The 18912-nt window shown below is 46.1% G+C and overlaps 4 protein-coding genes across 4 annotated transcripts; 1 reads left to right on the top strand and 3 right to left on the bottom strand.

Moving 5' to 3' along the window:
* Window positions 1-3465: 3465 nt before the first annotated feature.
* Window positions 3466-3642, bottom strand: PEX2_078910 (uncharacterized protein; the record flags this gene model as incomplete). Its single annotated transcript, XM_016745161.1, has 1 exon — window positions 3466-3642. The coding sequence occupies one exon, from the start codon at window positions 3640-3642 to the stop codon at window positions 3466-3468; it is 177 nt and encodes a 58-aa protein (XP_016598079.1).
* A 4864-nt stretch (window positions 3643-8506) lies between these two features.
* On the bottom strand, window positions 8507-12915 carry PEX2_078920 (Immunoglobulin E-set; the record flags this gene model as incomplete). The annotated part of the gene is made up of 7 exons (XM_016745162.1): window positions 8507-8542; window positions 8631-9191; window positions 9338-9546; window positions 9611-9668; window positions 10418-11077; window positions 11136-12199; window positions 12252-12915. The coding sequence occupies 7 exons, from the start codon at window positions 12913-12915 to the stop codon at window positions 8507-8509; spliced, it is 3252 nt and encodes a 1083-aa protein (XP_016598080.1).
* Window positions 12916-14875: 1960 nt separating this feature from the next.
* On the bottom strand, window positions 14876-15962 carry PEX2_078930 (uncharacterized protein; the record flags this gene model as incomplete). The annotated part of the gene is made up of 3 exons (XM_016745163.1): window positions 14876-15613; window positions 15703-15828; window positions 15891-15962. The coding sequence occupies 3 exons, from the start codon at window positions 15960-15962 to the stop codon at window positions 14876-14878; spliced, it is 936 nt and encodes a 311-aa protein (XP_016598081.1).
* Window positions 15963-16715: 753 nt separating this feature from the next.
* Window positions 16716-18470, top strand: PEX2_078940 (uncharacterized protein; the record flags this gene model as incomplete). Its single annotated transcript, XM_016745164.1, has 5 exons — window positions 16716-17096; window positions 17248-17355; window positions 17408-18055; window positions 18108-18240; window positions 18292-18470. 5 exons carry the CDS (start codon window positions 16716-16718, stop codon window positions 18468-18470), a joined length of 1449 nt encoding a protein of 482 aa, XP_016598082.1.
* Window positions 18471-18912: the final 442 nt, after the last annotated feature.

Below are 18912 nucleotides of genomic sequence, written 5' to 3' on the forward strand. Positions count from 1 at the left end.
GCTGGCGATTATTATTGGACTATGGTCTAAAGATTTGGGGGGTTAGGTGAGGTTAGCTATTTTAGGCTGCAATTTATCTTTGTTTCTGTCTTTTTGTTTTTTCCTTGTTTCCTTTGCTTCCGTAATCCCGACTACCCCAAGTATGTATCATCACAGTTGTATATTGTACCAGGGATGTATCGTCCATTGAATTAGACTTCTGTACGGAGTATGTGGACTGACCTCTTGTCCCCACAAGACCCTGCAACTGGGGCATTGTCGCACCATTGCCTGTTTTACGACTGGGGTTTTGCCAACTTAGAACCTCGTGACACACAATCTACTGCCCGTAGATCTGGTCCTCTCAACCATCTGTTCGCCAGACCAGCTGCCCAGTTAGGCAAATTGTCTCTACTAACGGATACAACGACGCAACCCTGCAGAAGGGATGGCTTGATCTTAATGGAACCGTTTCCCTAGTGAATGGCCCAACTTGGCATGGACAGATATTGAGTATGTGTAATCCAGATTGCCTGATAGTCGGCTTCCAAGTACGGAGTCAACCAAAGGGGAAAAAGTGGAAGGTGTCCATTATATCAGGTTTCATCTATGGAGCATGACTTCTGAGGTCTTTGATCCTAAAGTAAAAACAAAAAGCTCTCACACCGTACGGATTACGGAGTATACATCCCCCCTTTTCTATTGAATTTTCCGTCTCCCGTATACAACAGATTGGAGACAAGCTCTCCGATGTTTAGTCTCATGCCATCAACGCTACTACCTTGAACGACCCTAATTTGTCAAATCAGGATAGGTCTACGGAGTTGACTTAGTAGGATTTATCCATCAAGGTCGATTGCTATGTAGCACAGAGGCTCAGACACGAAGCTCCATGTTTTTTTTTAATCTACAAAAATAAATTAAAAAATAAAGAAAACCCCTTCGGCTTAATTACTAGACCCTTTCACCGGCTCCGACTGCCCAACTCATCCTTTCTCCGGTTTTTCACCAGGCCCAATCTTGCACAATGTTACAACTATCGTCACCAGACTCTCTACCAACGAGAGAAATCCTCCGTATTCGCTTGACTCTTGGACAAGGAAAAAAAAAAGAAAAAGAAGAAGGAACAAGCAGTGCCAAGGTTGTGACTATTTGGCTTAAGTTCTCACACGAGATTTAAGAGACTGCCGAAGGTATTTGTCTCATGCATGAAGATCCCGACTAGCGCCACGTGTGAATTTAGAAGCATCAACGGCTGCGAGGAACCGTGTCGATCTCCCATCTACCCGATGTTTTGTGATGCTCCCGAGGTAGTCTCCTCATTTCCCGACAAAGCTTTCCCTTAAAAATTAATATAAAAATGGCATAAAAATGGAATAAAAAACTAAAATAAACCTAAAAGAAATCCCTCTCAACGGTCATACAAATTAAAGCCATTCTTTATGCAGGATCCGCTTTCTTGACAAGGGTTTTTAGGGGGGGTGGAGATGGTGGGGGAGGATGCCGTGCAGTACTGTATACTGCATCTTTACCCATCCTTAAAGGATAAGTAAATTTCTTCTGAATGTCTTGAATTTTCTTAAATTTTCTGGGATTTCCTTTAATTTAATTATTTTTTGGTGTTTTATCTTTTTATTTTATTTTATTTTGTTTTATCTATTCCCATGCCATTAGGCGTCATGACATCCACTCTCCAAAGCAAACCGCTCTTATATCTAGTCAAGCCTCCATCTATATTTTTCTATTCTTTACTCCGTACACCTTCATAAATATCGATACCTTATCCGTCATAATCCAATCTATCATACGGGTTCGACTCTATTTGACTATCATTCCCCTGTTATACTTCCCTCTCGCCATCGCAGCCAATTTCACAACTCTCCCCAATTCACCCCCCGATGGGATCGAAATGTGCAACTTTTTCAAGAACTTTTACATATATTCCACCTGCTCCAATCCCGCTGCTCATTTTCTCCGCACCGAAATGGAGGGGACAAAAGACAATAGCTCTTGCAACGACAGCCCACACGACCGCTTCATTGTGGTAGTTGGCAAATGTGTACTTTGCTCATCTGCTCGATGATTGCCTACCGTTTTCGATAATTCGGGCCTCCCGGGTACTCAAAATAAAATTTTCAAATCTGAAACTCGATCAACGACATTTTCGAAAGTTTTCCATCCCGCTTTCTCCTATCCGTCGGGTACTTCTTGGCGTGGAAGACTCCATCCGCCAGGAACATTCCAGGAACTATTCGGGGAGAGCCGACCCTCCACCGAGAAACGCGGCTCTCTGAAAAAAGAAGAAAAAAAACCCCCCCATTTCAACCCATTTTTACGTGACCATGATCGACAAATTTCTAAAATCCCACCTCTTTTATTTGAATTTGTGGGGCAAACCGTGCTGGTTTAAACTTTGCTTCGCGGTGGACGCGTTTTCCAATACTTCGGATTATTGGCTGCTTTGTCTATTGGCTTTGAAAGCGTTTATGTTTTATGTTTTCCAGTCTCATTGTATTTTTTATAATTATTATTCTATTGTCTTTTCTAGCGTCTGGTACCTTGTTTGGGCGTCCGGTGGTTTTCATATATGAGACTTAGACGAGTGAACCTTCTCACTTGTTGGCCTCAATTCGGAGGTTTTTCCCTAGGGTTCACTTCAAAGCCTTGGATCTATTTGTTTTGGTTCATTTGGAGATGACCTGCGAGCTCTTTACTTTCCAAGGATAAGGTAAAAAAAATACATTGTACAAGTACTTCTCACCCAATTCTCAATATAGTCCCTGAATCACATGCGTGTTAAAAGGCTCATGCAAACAGAACGGGTATATTTTCTTCGACTTCTCTGACTGGTTCCCAATAATGTTTAGACCCAACTTCTTACAGATAGGCAATCCAATCCATTCACTTTAACTCTCCAGGGGCCACATGCGCAACGTGGTTACCCACTCTGCCATCACATCCCGCCATGCCTAGGCCAGGGGGAAAAGGGGGGTTGCCCCAACACAATGCGGAAAGAAACCGCCCCAAAATGAAAATACAAAAACCCTATGACTCAACCAAGTAGATTGAGAGATATTTAGGAACCAATGTCCTATTATGAGTATTGAATGCAGGACTCATGTAGTTCCCGCAGCAGACTACCTACGGAATGTCCCCTCGTGCAGCTTCGGCAGGTCCGCCCACAACGGTTGGATGTTCTCCCCGATCGAGTCCGTGCTTTTTCATGATAGGGCACACGGAAATATGAAGGATTGGAATCAAGTTGTGCCGTCTGTTGGGCGAAATACAGGGTATAATTCATGGAACCACGAATTCCCAACACAAAGCGAAGACAACGCAATCTCCGGGGTCGCCGATTGAAGAAGTAGAGATTGGATATATGTTGTAGTTTACACCCTTCCCCTACAGGGATGCCACACAGTCTCGTTCTAGCTATTTGAGTCCTTTACCCAAATTAGCTCACTCTGTTTTATCTATGTGTCAATTTCACCCTACCTCTTTACGTTGCAACTTCCCTGTTCTATTTCCCCTTGGAATTATACTACAAGTACATGCACGATGCCACGTATAACTTTTGTGAGGGACCTTGGAATGGCAATGGTCAAATATACCTTGGAGGAAGTTATTGGCTCCTTTTCCTGGAAAATATATCCATTGATACATAAGAACTTGGGGCTTTGGTACCCGAGGAACCCGAGGTAGTGGATCCACGGCTGATAGATGGCCTTCCGAAACAGCGTTGGAGGGGACCGGCGGCCCACGCGTCCGAGTTGAATCAGCAGAGTAGCCCTAAAGGGCTCCCTCACTAGGATGTATGGTTCCATGGCACGCCTGCTACAATTATTTGGAAGACTAATTCCTGGTCGAACTATGCAAGTTCGGAGTAGCGGATTAGTACAATTTACAATAACACAATCCATGGATATTACAATAGTACGGAGTACAATTGGGGTCATCGACAACCCCCGGGAGTATGAGGTGGAAGTGTGCTCAGTCCGTTTCACACATGCATAATTCCCAGTTTCTCTTTTTTATTTGCGCTAGTTCGAGGATTTTCCGGAAATGAACCGACTATTAGAGTTTCCGTTTCCCTTTTTTTTTTTCTCTCTTCTTCAACGCCAAGACTGCGGGTTTCTCCATTTGGACTGTATTCAATATAATGCTAGGCCACTGCGTTGCTCTGTGCATATTAATTGTTTGCTTGGCTTTCGTCAATTATCACGAATAATAGCTTAGGCGTTGGTTGTAAAAGAGCTTGTGTGCCGTGTCGGGCGCTTATTGGAAACTGTATCGAAGAATCCGTGCAATAATAGGCTGTGATATTAATACCACTGTACATATCAGGACGAGTACGAAGTACAAAATCCTTCATACAATTACCGAAAGCCAAATCTTTTATACCAATCCTGAAGATTATGGAAACCATGCCGACGGCTGAATCGGGTAATTGACACGGATAATGATATATGGAAGCTAGGCCAGTACACAATATATTTCCTATTTGTTTTCATATTCTGGCTCTGTCTCAAATTACAAATTAAAGGTATGTGGCACACGGTCCATGTATAGACTGATGTCCAAACTCTCATGCTCAAAGACTTTTTGCTGAGCTAACGTGGCTTGTTTCAATGTGTTTTCACATGTTAATAAATACTAAACATCAACTGATTGCCATAGCCTAATAGTTCAATGACAGCCACGCGGATGATAACGGACAGGGAACTTGATACCCATGATTGTGACGCTGGCGACATATCTATCATTTCCACGATTGAGCCACCGACAGGGGTCTCATCCTTTGGGAGAAAAACCGCGCATCTAGACCTATATGGCTCAGTGGCCTCTAGAAAACCCGTCAATTTGGTATACCCGAGCATTAGTATCCAATTAAAATATCATAACAGGCTGTGACACTTGTTCTTATTTCATTTGTTCTCGGTTTGCCGGAAATAGCGACGAACTCAGTTTGGTCGGAAACCATGCGATTCGTTGATATGTCAGGTCATACGTTATCTCTGAATAGTTTTAATTGGAACGTTTCTTTACAACAAAGCATCAATCTAATTTCCTCCGGTGGGGGCTGTTGATCTGATATTTTTACCTTGTAGAATCGTATTGTTCTCTTCAATGAGACTAGGTCTAGTGCATATATTAAAGGTAGATAGTGTCTTGGCAAGCGAAATTTAACGAGGGGATCCTCAAAAAGGGTCAAGTAGCTAACAATTTGTGGTTGGTTTCTAGAAACCCAACATCTCCAGCCTATGCCACCAGCCCTAATCCACGCGCCACGGGTTTTCGGTCATCCGCGACTCCACGTTTGACACCATGGACAAGAGACCTACCGATATAAACCTTGTTAGATATAAAATCAACTTCAATACAGGAAACATAGCTTACTAACAACAGATAAAATATACCCCCAAAAAATCTTTAGCGGCATTGATAACAGTTTGTGCATTAATCGAGTTTTAGAGTGGAGTTCCGAAGCCACAACCGGTTGCATACCCACTCATCCCAGGAGGGTCGTGCTCGAGATACGTAACCTCGAGATCGTTAATAAATAATAGAACAAATGGATTTGTTGGTAGTGGAGACAAATCCCGGCATTTCTACCAATCTGAACTAGCTGAAACATCTCGTTTCAGGTTTTGCCGCTGCCGGGCCGGAATATCAATGAACATCAATTATTGTCTCATCTAGAACCATGAGCCCGTCTAAACGTTATCCACTCCTACATCTGGAGTACTCCGTACGTCACATACATAAACCGACAGGGAACGTGAAATCTGTAGATTAGTCTCTTATATCAAAAACCGATCGACATTACGCATATTGTACATCCATCCATGGTGTGAACCTTGAGGTCATTTTCCCCCGCCACATCTCACGTTCGCATCTATCCTTTCCGATGCAATGTGAACGATTTACACAAGTCTAGTACATATGTAGGCACCCAAGTCCCAGGGGATACTTTTTTAAAAAAAGGCCACGGCTGGTTCCTATACGATAAGCTTCCTAAACGACCAAGGATACAACTACCTATATCATTTTCTACGCTCGTCCACTACTACGTCAAATTTAACATAAAAAGATCCCATGACCCAATATAAAAATCCGGGACACCATTGCTTGGATATGAACACCGAGCCGTTAGCCTTTACAGCCCGACGATCTGCTTCCTTTTCGCGAGTTATGTAGTTCCGTGAGAGTGGGGTTCACTTTATCTTCATGCAGGGATTTAAGGTGTGCGTGGACATCATGTCAAGTGTGTTGTGTGTTATGTGTTAGCGTGGATGAACAAGTTTCCAAGGTTAGCGGCTGCCGGGATGACCTGATGACCCACTTAGAGATGATGTTACCGCTTCTTTGGTAAACCTCGGTGAGTAAATAGAGACTAGAGCTGCACTGCGAAGAATATATGTCGCTGAACTATACATCATAAGTCGCATAAATACTCCTACTGTGGGCTATAGATCATCATCGATATCGAGGTTTATAGTAACAAGAATAGCCAGCCACTTGTCCGGTCTCTGTCCTTAACAACGTGGTTCAATCGCATGATATATTTGGCTCAAGATGATATTAAAAATGTCATATTATATTGAAGAGAGCAAAGTGGTGTCTTTGGATGTTCTTTTTAGATGTTTCCTCCTATTCTTAGCATTTTAGCTTCTTCGTAGAAGAATAGATACAATTAAAAATACTTATCAAATCTAGAATACGTGCGGATATTTTAGATGTTCTTTTACATACTTTTTAGGACATGTTCTTCTCGTTGTTATAGCTATGAGGATAGTAATGAGCCATAGTAGTACGGCTAGAAATGGGAAGCATAAAACACACACAGAGACGACTTTCCCCCTATAACCAGGGACTGATAACAACATGAAACTAAACAAGTCAATAGTAGTACATGAACATGATATAGACAATAGACAACATCCCCACCTCAATATAGAACAAGAGCACAAATCAAACAAAATCCCAACCCGGATGCGAAACAGCTCAATCATCCACCCTCTAACCAATTCCAAGCTTCTAGAAACGTACTTCAGGCCGGATAGCAAGCTTCTTCTGCACGAATGGCGGAGGAAGAGGACTATACCTTGGGCAAGGCTTGCACGAGACTTTTCCTTTCGATGAAAACGGCAAACTCGGTAGATCACCAAGATGTAAACTCAGAATCGATGAGGCTCTCTTCCGATCAAAGATTTGACTTTTGCGTTTCCCTGGTTTAGATCCTATTGTTGAGGCTGAGGGGGTTGATGTATGGCTTGATGTATGCTGTGGCAAGCAAGATACCGTTATCAAACTGCAGAGATGGTGGAATGATTCTTCTTCTTCTGTTTGCTCTGGTTGAGGGTTGGATGCCGCTGATTGGGGCTCTGATACGGGGGGAGCAAGAGATGATGGGGCGTTGTCGCTTGATGTGCGGCTCATGGTAGCTGCAAGGACGGCTAATTGATTGACGATCTGGTCTGTTTCATCGTGATGCGGTGTGATAGTCATGATTATATCAGGTGTACGCGGTTCACCCTCTTGGGATTTGAGCTCTTGCGACGCCATTGAAAAATTAGAAGCTTTCTCCATGTCTGATCTTCGTCTTCGGGTCCATAGCTTTCGTAGCAGAAGGAGAAACATGGTAACGATTAAAACAATGCACGCTAAAGAAAGAAAGGCAGTTTGTCCAGTGTCTTGGTATGCACTACGAGGAGTACGCACAGCTGAAATAGATAGTCACGATAATGACTTTATCCGAATTTTTCAAAGGCGTCGTCCCCGAATCTTTAGCTGGAGATCAATGTTCATCGAATCTAGGGGTCCCTTCCAAATCTCAGATATATATGTCCTCGATCAGCGCACGAGCCTTGATACAACGAGGGGATCTCCGACGAGTGAGAGTCCGACCAGTCTGTGCAATGTTGAAACTAGACTGGATCTGAAACATCATCCAGAATCGGGGATGATCAGATATTTCCCGGAAAACCAGACCGTTGGGACTTCGACATATGAGCATAAATATGACTGGATAAGCTTAAAAAGTGGATTCAGAGGCTACTGCCCCTCTCATCTAGGTGCAGCAATGTAAACAGATCCACATGCAAGTATCCTAGCGTAGAAGAAGATCTAATTCAAGGGTTGATGGATCATTCCCCGGGTTGAATCGTTGCAAACGGATGGACTAGTGTGGAAGTGTATCCCGCGGAGATCATTATGGCACTGCATTGTCGTAAACATTATATTCGATCAGTTTCGAGCTATCTTGCCCCGTTTGTGGATTGGGACATGGGTGGTTCGGATTGTTGGGGCTGGTTTACAACGGGGCTGGATTGAGGATTACTAGGAAAGATTTAGTTCGTTTCCAGATAGGTGAAACCCTTAAATTAAAGGACATTGGTTCATATTTCGTCGAATCTCGTTGCAGACGGATCCATAAACATACTGCTAATTCGGCTACGAGCTAAAATCATAATATGACCCAAACTTCCAAGTCATAAAAGCAAAATCAGAAGCAGAAGCAACAGGATCATTGCTTCCTCGGATCCCGGACCATGCAGTACAACTACCAACAATCAGAGTCAGCAACAGCCCAAACGAATTCCAGCCCCAGGACAGGACTAAACACTCCAAAACAAGTACAATGTACATACCATGCAAGCATCCACCCCATCCCGACACTCCATCTCCTTACTCATGTGAAAGCCCATGCGCTCATAGATCGCCACGTTGGGCACACTCTTCGAGCTCTCAAGATAACACTTGACCCCCTCATCATCCGCCCTTTTCGTAACAGCCTCAAACAACAACCTCCCAATACCCTTCCCCTGCGCCTCAGGGCTAACAGCAACGATATTACAGAAATAGTACCCGCGCGGATCGTCCCAGATAGCAGCCTGTGCCTCGGCCTGTCGCTGTTTCCAAATCCAGTACCTATTTGTACGTAACCCGCCGCGGCCAAAGTACCGGATATTGTTGAGCATCTGGTTGAAGGATAGGGTCCATGATTGGAACCAGGAGTACCAGCTCTCTGGTTGTGTGGGCGAGTGGGGTGCTAGCCAGCAGGAGACGCCGAGGATTGGGGTTGGGGTTAGTGGGGTGCTGTGAGATTTGGAGTCGGTGTCTTGCGTTTCTTTTGCGACGTGGAATAGTGCATTATTAATTCCCCAATGGCAACGTGCTGCGAGGGAATCATAATTTCTTTGCTTGTTGAACTGTAAGTGGAGTTATCTCTCAGAAAACGTAACTGCCGGCCAAATTGACCGCGTCACGAGAGAGATGTATGTTAGTCTGGTGATTTAGAGTAGATGGGTGCTTTGTTTCTTTCTTTCTGGTAGCTGTATCTCAACATGCAACGTACCTTGGATGAATCGAAGGCCCACTTGAAATATGGATCGTCTGCAAATGCCTGCTGAATTACTTCAATAGCACCGGGGATATCTGCCTCAGTAAGGGGTACGACCTCAACAGCCATATTGGCAGCTTGAGGAGTCTGTATGTTGGATAAATCTATGTCGGAGAATTGAAGAATGTGGTTGTTGAGGATGTAGCAGAGCCGCTTTTTGTTTACTGAGAGTAGTCAGAATTGTTCTTTGCTTGGTTTAGTCCAAGTATATTACATATGCGAACTCACCTATGTTGAGCCAATCGGCGTAGTCCGTCTCAAAAGTCCCGAAGTACACCAAGGGACCCTGTATGACCTAGCTCGATGGTTCTTCGGGTGACAATTTGGGCAAGGCCACAAGTACTTTGATGGGAGAGGTGAAGGGGAGAAAGAAAAAGAAAAAGAAAAAGCCTTGACAGTTCGATATCCAGACGACTTGAGTGTGGAGAGAGCTAAACCGGGGAAGGCAGTTGGATGCGTTCGAACCTGAAGAAGGTTCCGAGGTTGCCTTATCGTTGACACATCAGTTCTTATCTCCTAACCTTCCAACCATACATGTAGTTATATGTACCTAGGTAACTACATGGTATGTTGTAGGTGTTTATGATACTGTTCAGGTTCTCATAATTGATCATAGTTCAGTGTGCTACATGTATCCATATAAGATATCTGACTAAATTACCCATTTCGCCTTTTGTCCCCCAACGTAGAAAAAACAAGGTCCAGTATCAACAACCAAAAAAGTATAGCCGGTGCATTAATCACAAAGTGCTGTTGAACGCAAAGAAAGTAATTCCAAATATAATCCCAGAAAAGAAGAAGAAGAAGAAGAAGAAGAAGAAGAAGAGGAAGAAAAGCCGGACTCAGATTCAGACCCGGATCTAAAGGATAGATAGCGTCGCTGGAAAACATGCCCGACACCAATTCCATCCAATATGAAAAATAGCGTAAATTCATGATTCGGAGCTCGTAGCAGCTGTATTTTCGTGTTTTTTTTTTAAAAAAAAAAAAAAATAAGGATAGGCGGTATTATTGGAAATAGTCTTCTAGTCGCACCCATTCGCGGGGCACGTCCATGCTGCGGTTGACGCGTCCACCCGGAGTGAGGGGTACATCGACGCGGCCACGACCGCGGTCATCGTCCTCGTTTTCTTCGTAAAACGATAAACGGGAGAAGTAATCCTCGAGAACGGCCTCTCGGTCGTCCCCAACGATGGTATTATATTCTGGAGGTGGGGTGACAAGCGGTGGCGCGGGAGGGACGTCCTCGAAAGCGGGGGGCGCGTAGGACGGCGCACGGAGCAGATGCATTGGGCGAGGTGGAATGGGTGTGTCGCGGTCGTTTGGTGGTGTTGCGAGGTGTGCTTGTGGGGGCCGGGCGAGGCCGCCAGAGTCGTTTGTGAAGCTGCGGGAGAAGGTGTGGCCTGTTGAGCCGCGGCGGGCGATGGGTCCTAGTGTAGGGTTGCTGTCTTCACGATCAGACGTCGCTGGGGCGATGACTTGCTCTCGGGGTGCGAGGGGTGCACCGGGACATCCGCACTCGAATTCTTGGGTTGGGGGGACTAGCTCTTCGGTTGGGGTTGTGTAGGCTGGTAGGTAGATATTGGCCTGGGTGGCCTTGCAGGAGAGGATGTGGAATGGCGAGTCTATGGAGATTTCGAAGTGTCTTCGTTTTGTGGGGTCTCTTTCGTCGACCTTGGATAGACGGAGGACAATCTGCGCGGATTGGTTAGTACATTATGACGAGAAGAAAAAGTGAGGACATTTGACATACTTTGATCCAGTGGTTGATCTGAATGTTCTCGTATGTGGTATCGAAATGCAGCCGCTGACCCTCGTCCCGGCCCTTCATTTCGTGGCAACTTGGCAGTTGCACGTTGAATTCCATCTCCGTTGGACCGACACCAGAATCATTGGACAGATTGCCTAGAAGATTCGTCCGATTCCGATCCACAATCTCTTGCCCCCTTGCGGCGGCAGCGCGGTGGTCCCAGTCGATACCGCCACCTGCGGTGACACGCATGGAGCTGCCGGGATACGTGCTCACACTGGATGAGTCTGCTCGTTTTTCGAAAAGCAACACCTTCTTTGCTGGTTGCAACCGGTGCACGCTCTTATCTGCCGTCCAATGCTGGATATTCTCCGTCACGAAGACCTTGATTCGGTGGCACTCTACTTTCGCCAGTGGGGTCAACTTGAACGCAATCGGGATCTGTGAACCTAGCGGAAAGGACTTCCCCGAGATGACGATGTCGTAGTGAAGCTGGTCTTCCCAGTTCCGCGAAATCGCAATCGGCTCGACTTGCTCCAATGAGCCCTCAGCAGGGGTACGAATCACGGGGACTTCCATGGCGCCGAGGAGATTGGGTCGGAATGCGCCTGACCGTTCCACCATTGCTTCCAGGTCATATTTCACAGACCCCAGATCCGTTTTGATCGTCTCTGGCAATGATCCATCGATTGGGAACTCGAAGCTGTATAAATAATCGCCTACGGGGAACATGCGGTAATTTCGCTGGGGCTGGGGTTGGGAAGTTGGGGGTTCGTTCTTGCTGAAGCTGCGCGAATGCCCTCGGTTGGATTGTAGAGAAAGTCGTTTGGTTTCTCGGGAGGTTGGTATGGCAAGTGTGGCGGTAGAATTGCGATTAGAAAATAGTTCTCGAGTTGTCATCGTCACTCCCTCCTTTCCCGGCACAGATGATATCGGTTTGGCATGATGATAGTAATGCGCACCATAGTCATTCTGCATGAGTGCGGTGTCACCGTGGTTGAAATAAACCACACCATGCGTGAAGAGATCCTTCTTGTCATGGAAGTGAATCTTCTTAGGGGGAATACCTGCACAATATTAGCTCTTGTTGAAGTATAATTTTATGCTATAGATTCATACCATCTGGCCAATCAGTCTGGGCATGGCCGCGGAAACAGATCGAGATCTTCTTGATCTTGACACATTTGGTGACCTTCAAATGCATTTGTCCCCGCAGAATTGCGGACTTTTTACTGGTTGGGTCTTGCTGATCATAACCCTGCAAGTAAAGAACGGGTTCTGTGAGGGCAATACCAACAGAAATGCCACTCCCAGTGGCTACAATCTTCTCATTTCGCAAGGGAGTAAATGGAGTGGTAGAATCGGTAGTCACAGTGTGGTGTTCAGGTACTGGGCGAGGCAGTACCTCGGTAGATGATGAATCCGATCGCATCTCGTCCTCCAAGTCGACCGATATCGGCGAGAATATAATCTCCGAAACTGGTCGGACACTACGGGAAGGACGTTGCAAAGGCGCCTGAATTCCAGACGACCGCAAGCGAAGGAATCGCTTTGCGTTTTCACGTGGACCCGCCAGTTTTTTGAAGATTGAGTCCCGGTGACTCCGTTTAGGGTTCTGATTTTCGATACACACCGTGTGGCGACGAGCCGACCGTGTGATGAGATTGGAAATTGATACTCCTAGCGACGGAGGCCCTGTGAACTCCGAGTGCGGGGTGGGGTTGCTAGAGGCCGACCGCGAAGATAACTGCGCTGGCAGAGGGAGAATATTAGCACCCATCATCGTGATATATCGGTCCGCTAAGCATCTCGGAGAAGTTCCTAAATTGTATGCTGTATATCCCTTGGATATGCTTATGTCGCCGAATTGGGCAAAGACAAGAATGGTCCAACGACAAAAGGAATACGAAGTGCAGGGAATGTGTAGGACAGACTCAACATACCTTTGATCTTTAATGTTGTGAGACGATGTTTTCTTTTTTTTGATCCCTTGAATCCCTTCACGCAAGGAGACTGGTCTTTGTAGAAAGATGGAATTCTCGGGGGTGCTGACTTCATAAGCAATCCTCCACTCTGATCATCTTGCAGATCTCTATTTCGACGTGCAGGATTGGCTACTAGTGTCGGAATTGTGGTCCCTTCTCCCTTTTTCCTCTTTCCTTGATCTCTATTATTTGGCTCCGCTGGCAAGGCGTAATGTGGCGTCGCAGGTGATTAAAAAGACTCGTGAATATAGTTAGAAGGCGAACATCTTAAACTAAAAGAAATCCTGACCCACGGGAAGAAGGAAAAAAAAAAGAATGTTAAAAGCAAAAATAACGTGCCAAAGAAGCACATTAAATCCGAACTCGATGACAACACCATTGAGAAAGTCGGGGGGAAAAGCCCTAGACGGTCTCATATCCGGCGATCCGGGCCATACGTCTCTACCCTCTAAAGTTGACGGGTTTGGCTCGGCATTTCTCTAATAATTGTGGAGAAACATTCCACTAGGGCCTAGAGTTTTTAAAGCCTCGGATCTCACGGCCTATACAAACGGCTTCACGGCACAAGGGCAGTGCTAACGCCTAGCACCTGGGTATCTTGGCCTTCCTAATCCAGGAGGCTGAGACTACCCAGGTAGGTTTAGATGCGGGGATTGAGCCTTTAAATTGCGTACTCTCTTTTGCATGACCTTATTTGATACATTTAGGGTCATTATACGAGATCCCACGGATTTTGGAACCGTATACAATATGATACCCTAATAATTGCGTTCCTTGGCATTTCTTCTCGTACATCTTCTATATGACTTGCATACTATACTCCATAGAGGGTTAGATTTTCAAGGTTCACTCCACGTTCACACGGCTCAGGTGAAGTGTGAATGGTCGGAAGACATACGCCGACAAAAATGATCAATTTTAGTTCGTCACCATCACCTATGCGCTGTAAATCGTAGGGGCATCGGAGTGTTATACTAAATACAAATGATATGACGTCATTACCATCTCCCCATGAAAGTGACCTCATCAGCCACCTTGTGTCTAGACTCTCCACCTGGGCACATACATTTAGATTTAGTACTTTGTATACATCGTAATTTATTTCGGGAACCCCCTAACATGTGCTTTTGTTCTATCTGGGGTGATCACCCTCTAGGCTTTCCTGCCCTGATTTGCTTCTCCACGAGCCGCGCCGATCTTAACCTACGTCACCGGACTTATCAACCACGTACTACGGAGTAGTATACTACTTAATATGTATCTTCCTAGCTACGAAATGAATTACAGAGAAACACAGTTCAAATTCAAATGTGTTGGCGCTATGACCCTGTCGCACAATGAGCTCTGTGTCACCACTGGAAGGGTTCATGCTTTCGGTGGGAGCTACCTAGGAGCTATGGGCGGGTCTAGATTATAGTGCTTTCACTATCTTCTTTGGATTTACTTACTCCCTACTTGGCTTGGTGTCAGAACTGATTTCTTGGAAGGTCCAAACACATTGATTCTCTATTGAACCATACTAGTAGATTTGATCAGAGTTATTGGCTAGTAAATGCTGTATTCATCGATGTTCCACATCACCTACCCGACCAGGAGGAGCCTTGAACCTGAGTAACGAAAGATCCATGAAGTTCACAATGATCTATGCTTAGTACTACTAGTGCCAATCGTGAATGCATGTGGATCCTACCTAGGATACTAGCCATTGCTCTTATCTAAACTATATAGATTCCACTAGTGTGCCTCCCTTCATTTTCATCAGTTGAACCAATTATCATCCAACTCATTAACATTCATCAGACTGTCCCCCTCCAGCTGATTGAATTCCCCACCATTCTCTCCGAAATTATCAGTATCCATGAACAAATCGTCGAAGTTTGATTCAGCGGGCCCCATGAAATCCTCCCCGGAGGTACCCTGCAGGAAATTGCCATCATCTCCCTCTGTCTTCTGTAATTCCATATCAAATGCACCACCTCCAGCAGGGACATCCGGGGTATTTTCCAGTGGTTGAGTCGGGTTTAACCTGTCCGCACCACCAGTAGCGCCGGAAGCTGTGAAATTCGACCCGGATAGGAAAGCTTGATTGCCCATGTCATCATCGTTGAAGTCTAAGCTAAGACCAAAGTCGTTTGTGCCCCCAGCGTCGTTGAGAACTGAATCAAAAGTGAGATCTTCATTGGTTCCGGGGAATGATTGATCGGGGGCAGCATTTTCTCCTTCTTTTTTGACAACTACATCATCGCCCGATTGGGTGTCGGGCCTGATCTCTGCCGGAGCTGATTGGCTCGCAGATAGAGCTTCTTCTTCTTCTTCTTTTTTAGGCATAGGTTCAAGCTCTGCGTCCATTTCGACTTTCTCAGTCGGGAGAGGTTGAATGTCAGATTCAACTTGTTGGTTCACATCACTCATTGCCACATCTTCGATGGGCAGGGGAGCGGGACTAGTGGCCTTGAGAGCCTCGTAATCCCTTTCCAAGAAGGCTTTTGCGATGAACTGTAGAGGGTCAGAAAAGAAAAGTCAAAGAAAAAACGGATTTAAAAAGAAGCAAATATTAGTGTGTTTGAGATTGTTGATGTACTCACAATTTGCTCTGATAGATTATCCAGGGCATTTTGGAAACTATCATGATACAAAGGGATGGATCGTTGCAGGTGAGTCCTCGATGGCATAGAGCCAGATTTGCGAAACAAACGACCAGTATCAATAAGCTACGTTGTAAAGAAGCTGTCAGAGGTTATGCCAAGAGTGTTGTTCCAGAGCCAGCGCTTACCGTCCGCTCTATTATGCTTGAGAGCTCCGTGAGTGAGTCCGGGTTTGAATAACTAGTTGAATAGCTGGCCATAGTTGAAAATCCTGAAGATATAAGCTAAGTAGAAGATAGAAGAGAGAGAAGTTAAGAATTCGGGATGTTGTAAGGAAGACAAGGCCGCTAAACCATATGGGGTAAAGTGTCCTCCCCCCACCCCTAGCGGTTAACTCTTCCTCCCTTTACGTTGCTGTTCTCCAGTTCTTTTTTTCTCTATCACTTCTTCTCTTTTTCCATTTCCCTTTTTCCTTTTCTCTTTTCTTTTTTGGCTTTCCCCGTATAGGGACTTGCATGCTTTGATCTTCTTTGAGCTTTCTCAGCCTCTTTTTGTTGGGCTTTCTACCTCAACGCGCTTTGTATCATTTCAATCTCCGACCGCAGCTTTATCAGGCCACAGAAACATCTTCTCAGTTATTCTATCGGAGCTTGATCGAAAAACAAAAAGACCACCAAAAAAACAAAAAAACAAACCCACCAAGGTTCCATTTCGGTGTCTCTTTTCCCAGCACTGTTTATACCCGGTGCTCTTTGTTTCCCCATCTTAGGGTCTTTCTTATTGGACTTCCTCCACCCTGGTCCCCCGCGGCCTCCTATACCACGTATATTTTCCCGGTCTTATTTGCGATTGTGGCTTTCAGCGACGCTCTGCATTGTCTCAAATTCTGAATTTGACAGATCACTTAACACTGGGCTCTCCCAGTCTGACATTTAACCCCGTCCAACTTCTGCATCACTCGCTTCCTCTGATCGCCTTTGGAATATATCAGTATCTTTTCAAAAGCAATCATAATGGCTGAAAACGCTCAAGCCTCGACTCCCTCTTCTCTTCCTCCCGCGCCTCAGCCCGCTGTCGGTCAACCCCAACAGTACGATGCTCCTCAGGGCAATGGCCAGGGCAACCAGTCCCACATGCCCCCGCCCCCGCGCCCTCCGGTGATAATTCCCCAGAATACCAATCCGATTCCTACCGCTATGACCTCTCCCATGTCAGGAGTCGCTATGATGTCCCCCACAAGCGCTGGTGGATATGTCCGCCGAGCGGCTCCTGAACCAAACAAGAGAGCCTTGTATGTGGGTGGGCTAGATCCAAGGGTCACTGAGGACATCCTTAAGCAGATCTTTGAGACCACTGGCCACGTGGTCAGCGTGAAGATCATTCCCGACAAGAATGTGAGTTTCCCTGACAGGCACCCCCCTGCATATCAGCTCCCCCCCTGAGTTGCCAGTAATTGTCTCTGGAGCTGGCATATGTGATATCAATGCCCCTTATTAATTTTCTTCATCATGAAATATTGGTAGCTGACTGTTTTACTTCCTCCAGGGGCAATTCACCACCAAGGGCCACAACTACGGTTTCGTTGAGTTCGATGACCCAGGTGCGGCCGAGAGGGCTATGCAAACCCTAAATGGTCGCCGAATCCACCAATCGGTAGGTTTCCTTTTGTCGATAGTACTTCATGGCTGTTGTCTAATTGCCTCAGGAAATCCGTGTCAACTGGGCGTACCAGTCCAACAGCACCAGCAAGGAAGATACTTCTAACCACTTCCACATCTTCGTCGGCGACTTGAGCAATGAAGTCAATGATGAAGTGTTGACTCAGGCTTTCTCTGCTTTCGGTTCAGTATCCGAAGCACGTGTGATGTGGGATATGAAGACTGGTCGCTCCCGTGGATACGGCTTCGTTGCTTTCCGCGATCGCACAGAGGCGGACAAGGCCCTCAACTCGATGGATGGTGAATGGCTCGGCTCTCGTGCTATCAGATGCAATTGGGCCAATCAGAAGGGTCAGCCTTCAATCTCTCAGCAGCAGGCCCTGGTTGCCATGGGTATGACACCTACTACTCCTTTCGGACACCACCACTTCCCAACCCACGGCATTCAGAGCTACGATATGGTTGCTCAGCAGACCCCCCAGTGGCAGACTACTTGCTACGTGGGCAACCTCACCCCTTATACCACCCAAAACGACTTGGTTCCCCTGTTCCAGAACTTCGGCTATGTCCTAGAAACTCGCCTCCAGGCCGATCGTGGCTTTGCATTCGTGAAGATGGATTCGCATGAAAATGCGGCCTCCGCGATTTGCCAACTGAACGGCTACAACGTCAACGGTCGTCCTCTGAAGTGCAGTGTAAGTTATTGTTGTTCCGGGGTCCCCGGCTTATATTTACTGACTACCGCAGTGGGGTAAGGATCGCCCTCCTACCGGCCAGTTCGACAACTTCTCCCCTCAACAGGGCAACGCCGCCCCCTTCAACAACAGCCCTGCCGGTTTCTTCCCCCAATACGGTGGTCCCGCAAACCCCATGAATCAAGGTGAGCCCAGTACTCATTATATCTCCCAACATTCGCTTACTGGTAAAATAGGTCCTGCCCCTGCTGGTCGAGGCTGGGATCAACAACCCAACAACTTCAATGGGCCTGCTATGGCTGGCCAGGGCTACGCCCAGGCAGGTAATGCCGGGGGCTACGGCCGTGGCCAGCCCATGTCCCCGTCCGGCAACTGGGAACAGCCTAACAACTTCAATGGAGGCTACCAGGCGTAGCTCGATTTGTGACAATCTCCAGTCGGTCTGCTCACATACGACACTTCCGGCATTTGCTCACAGAACTAAGTTTATTTAACGTCCCTTCTGTGTTTCTTTCCATAGCACCCTTCTACAATTCCCCATCACCGTTGATATTTTCTTTCTTTTATTTAAATTGAGTGGATTTTCAAGCGAGCAAGTTGCTTTTGTCTGAAACGGAATTTGTGTGTTGCGCACCCCATACCCCAAGTCCACTACGTTGATTCGGTTTTTCCTTTTTGCTTCTTTTTCTCACCCTTTTTCTTTAAGCGTGCCTTACTATCAAGGGTTCTTTGGACTTTTTGCTCTGTCATGCCCCCCCAAATAAAAGCGACCTCCCTACTCTTCACCCGCGTATTTGGACTGTTGCCATCTTGTTCATTTCATTTCTCTAGCTGTTTTATCATCCGAGTACATGTGT

Source organism: Penicillium expansum, assembly GCF_000769745.1.
Source record: "Penicillium expansum strain MD-8 chromosome Unknown contig268, whole genome shotgun sequence".
In the NCBI taxonomy this organism is placed as follows: domain Eukaryota; kingdom Fungi; phylum Ascomycota; class Eurotiomycetes; order Eurotiales; family Aspergillaceae; genus Penicillium; species Penicillium expansum.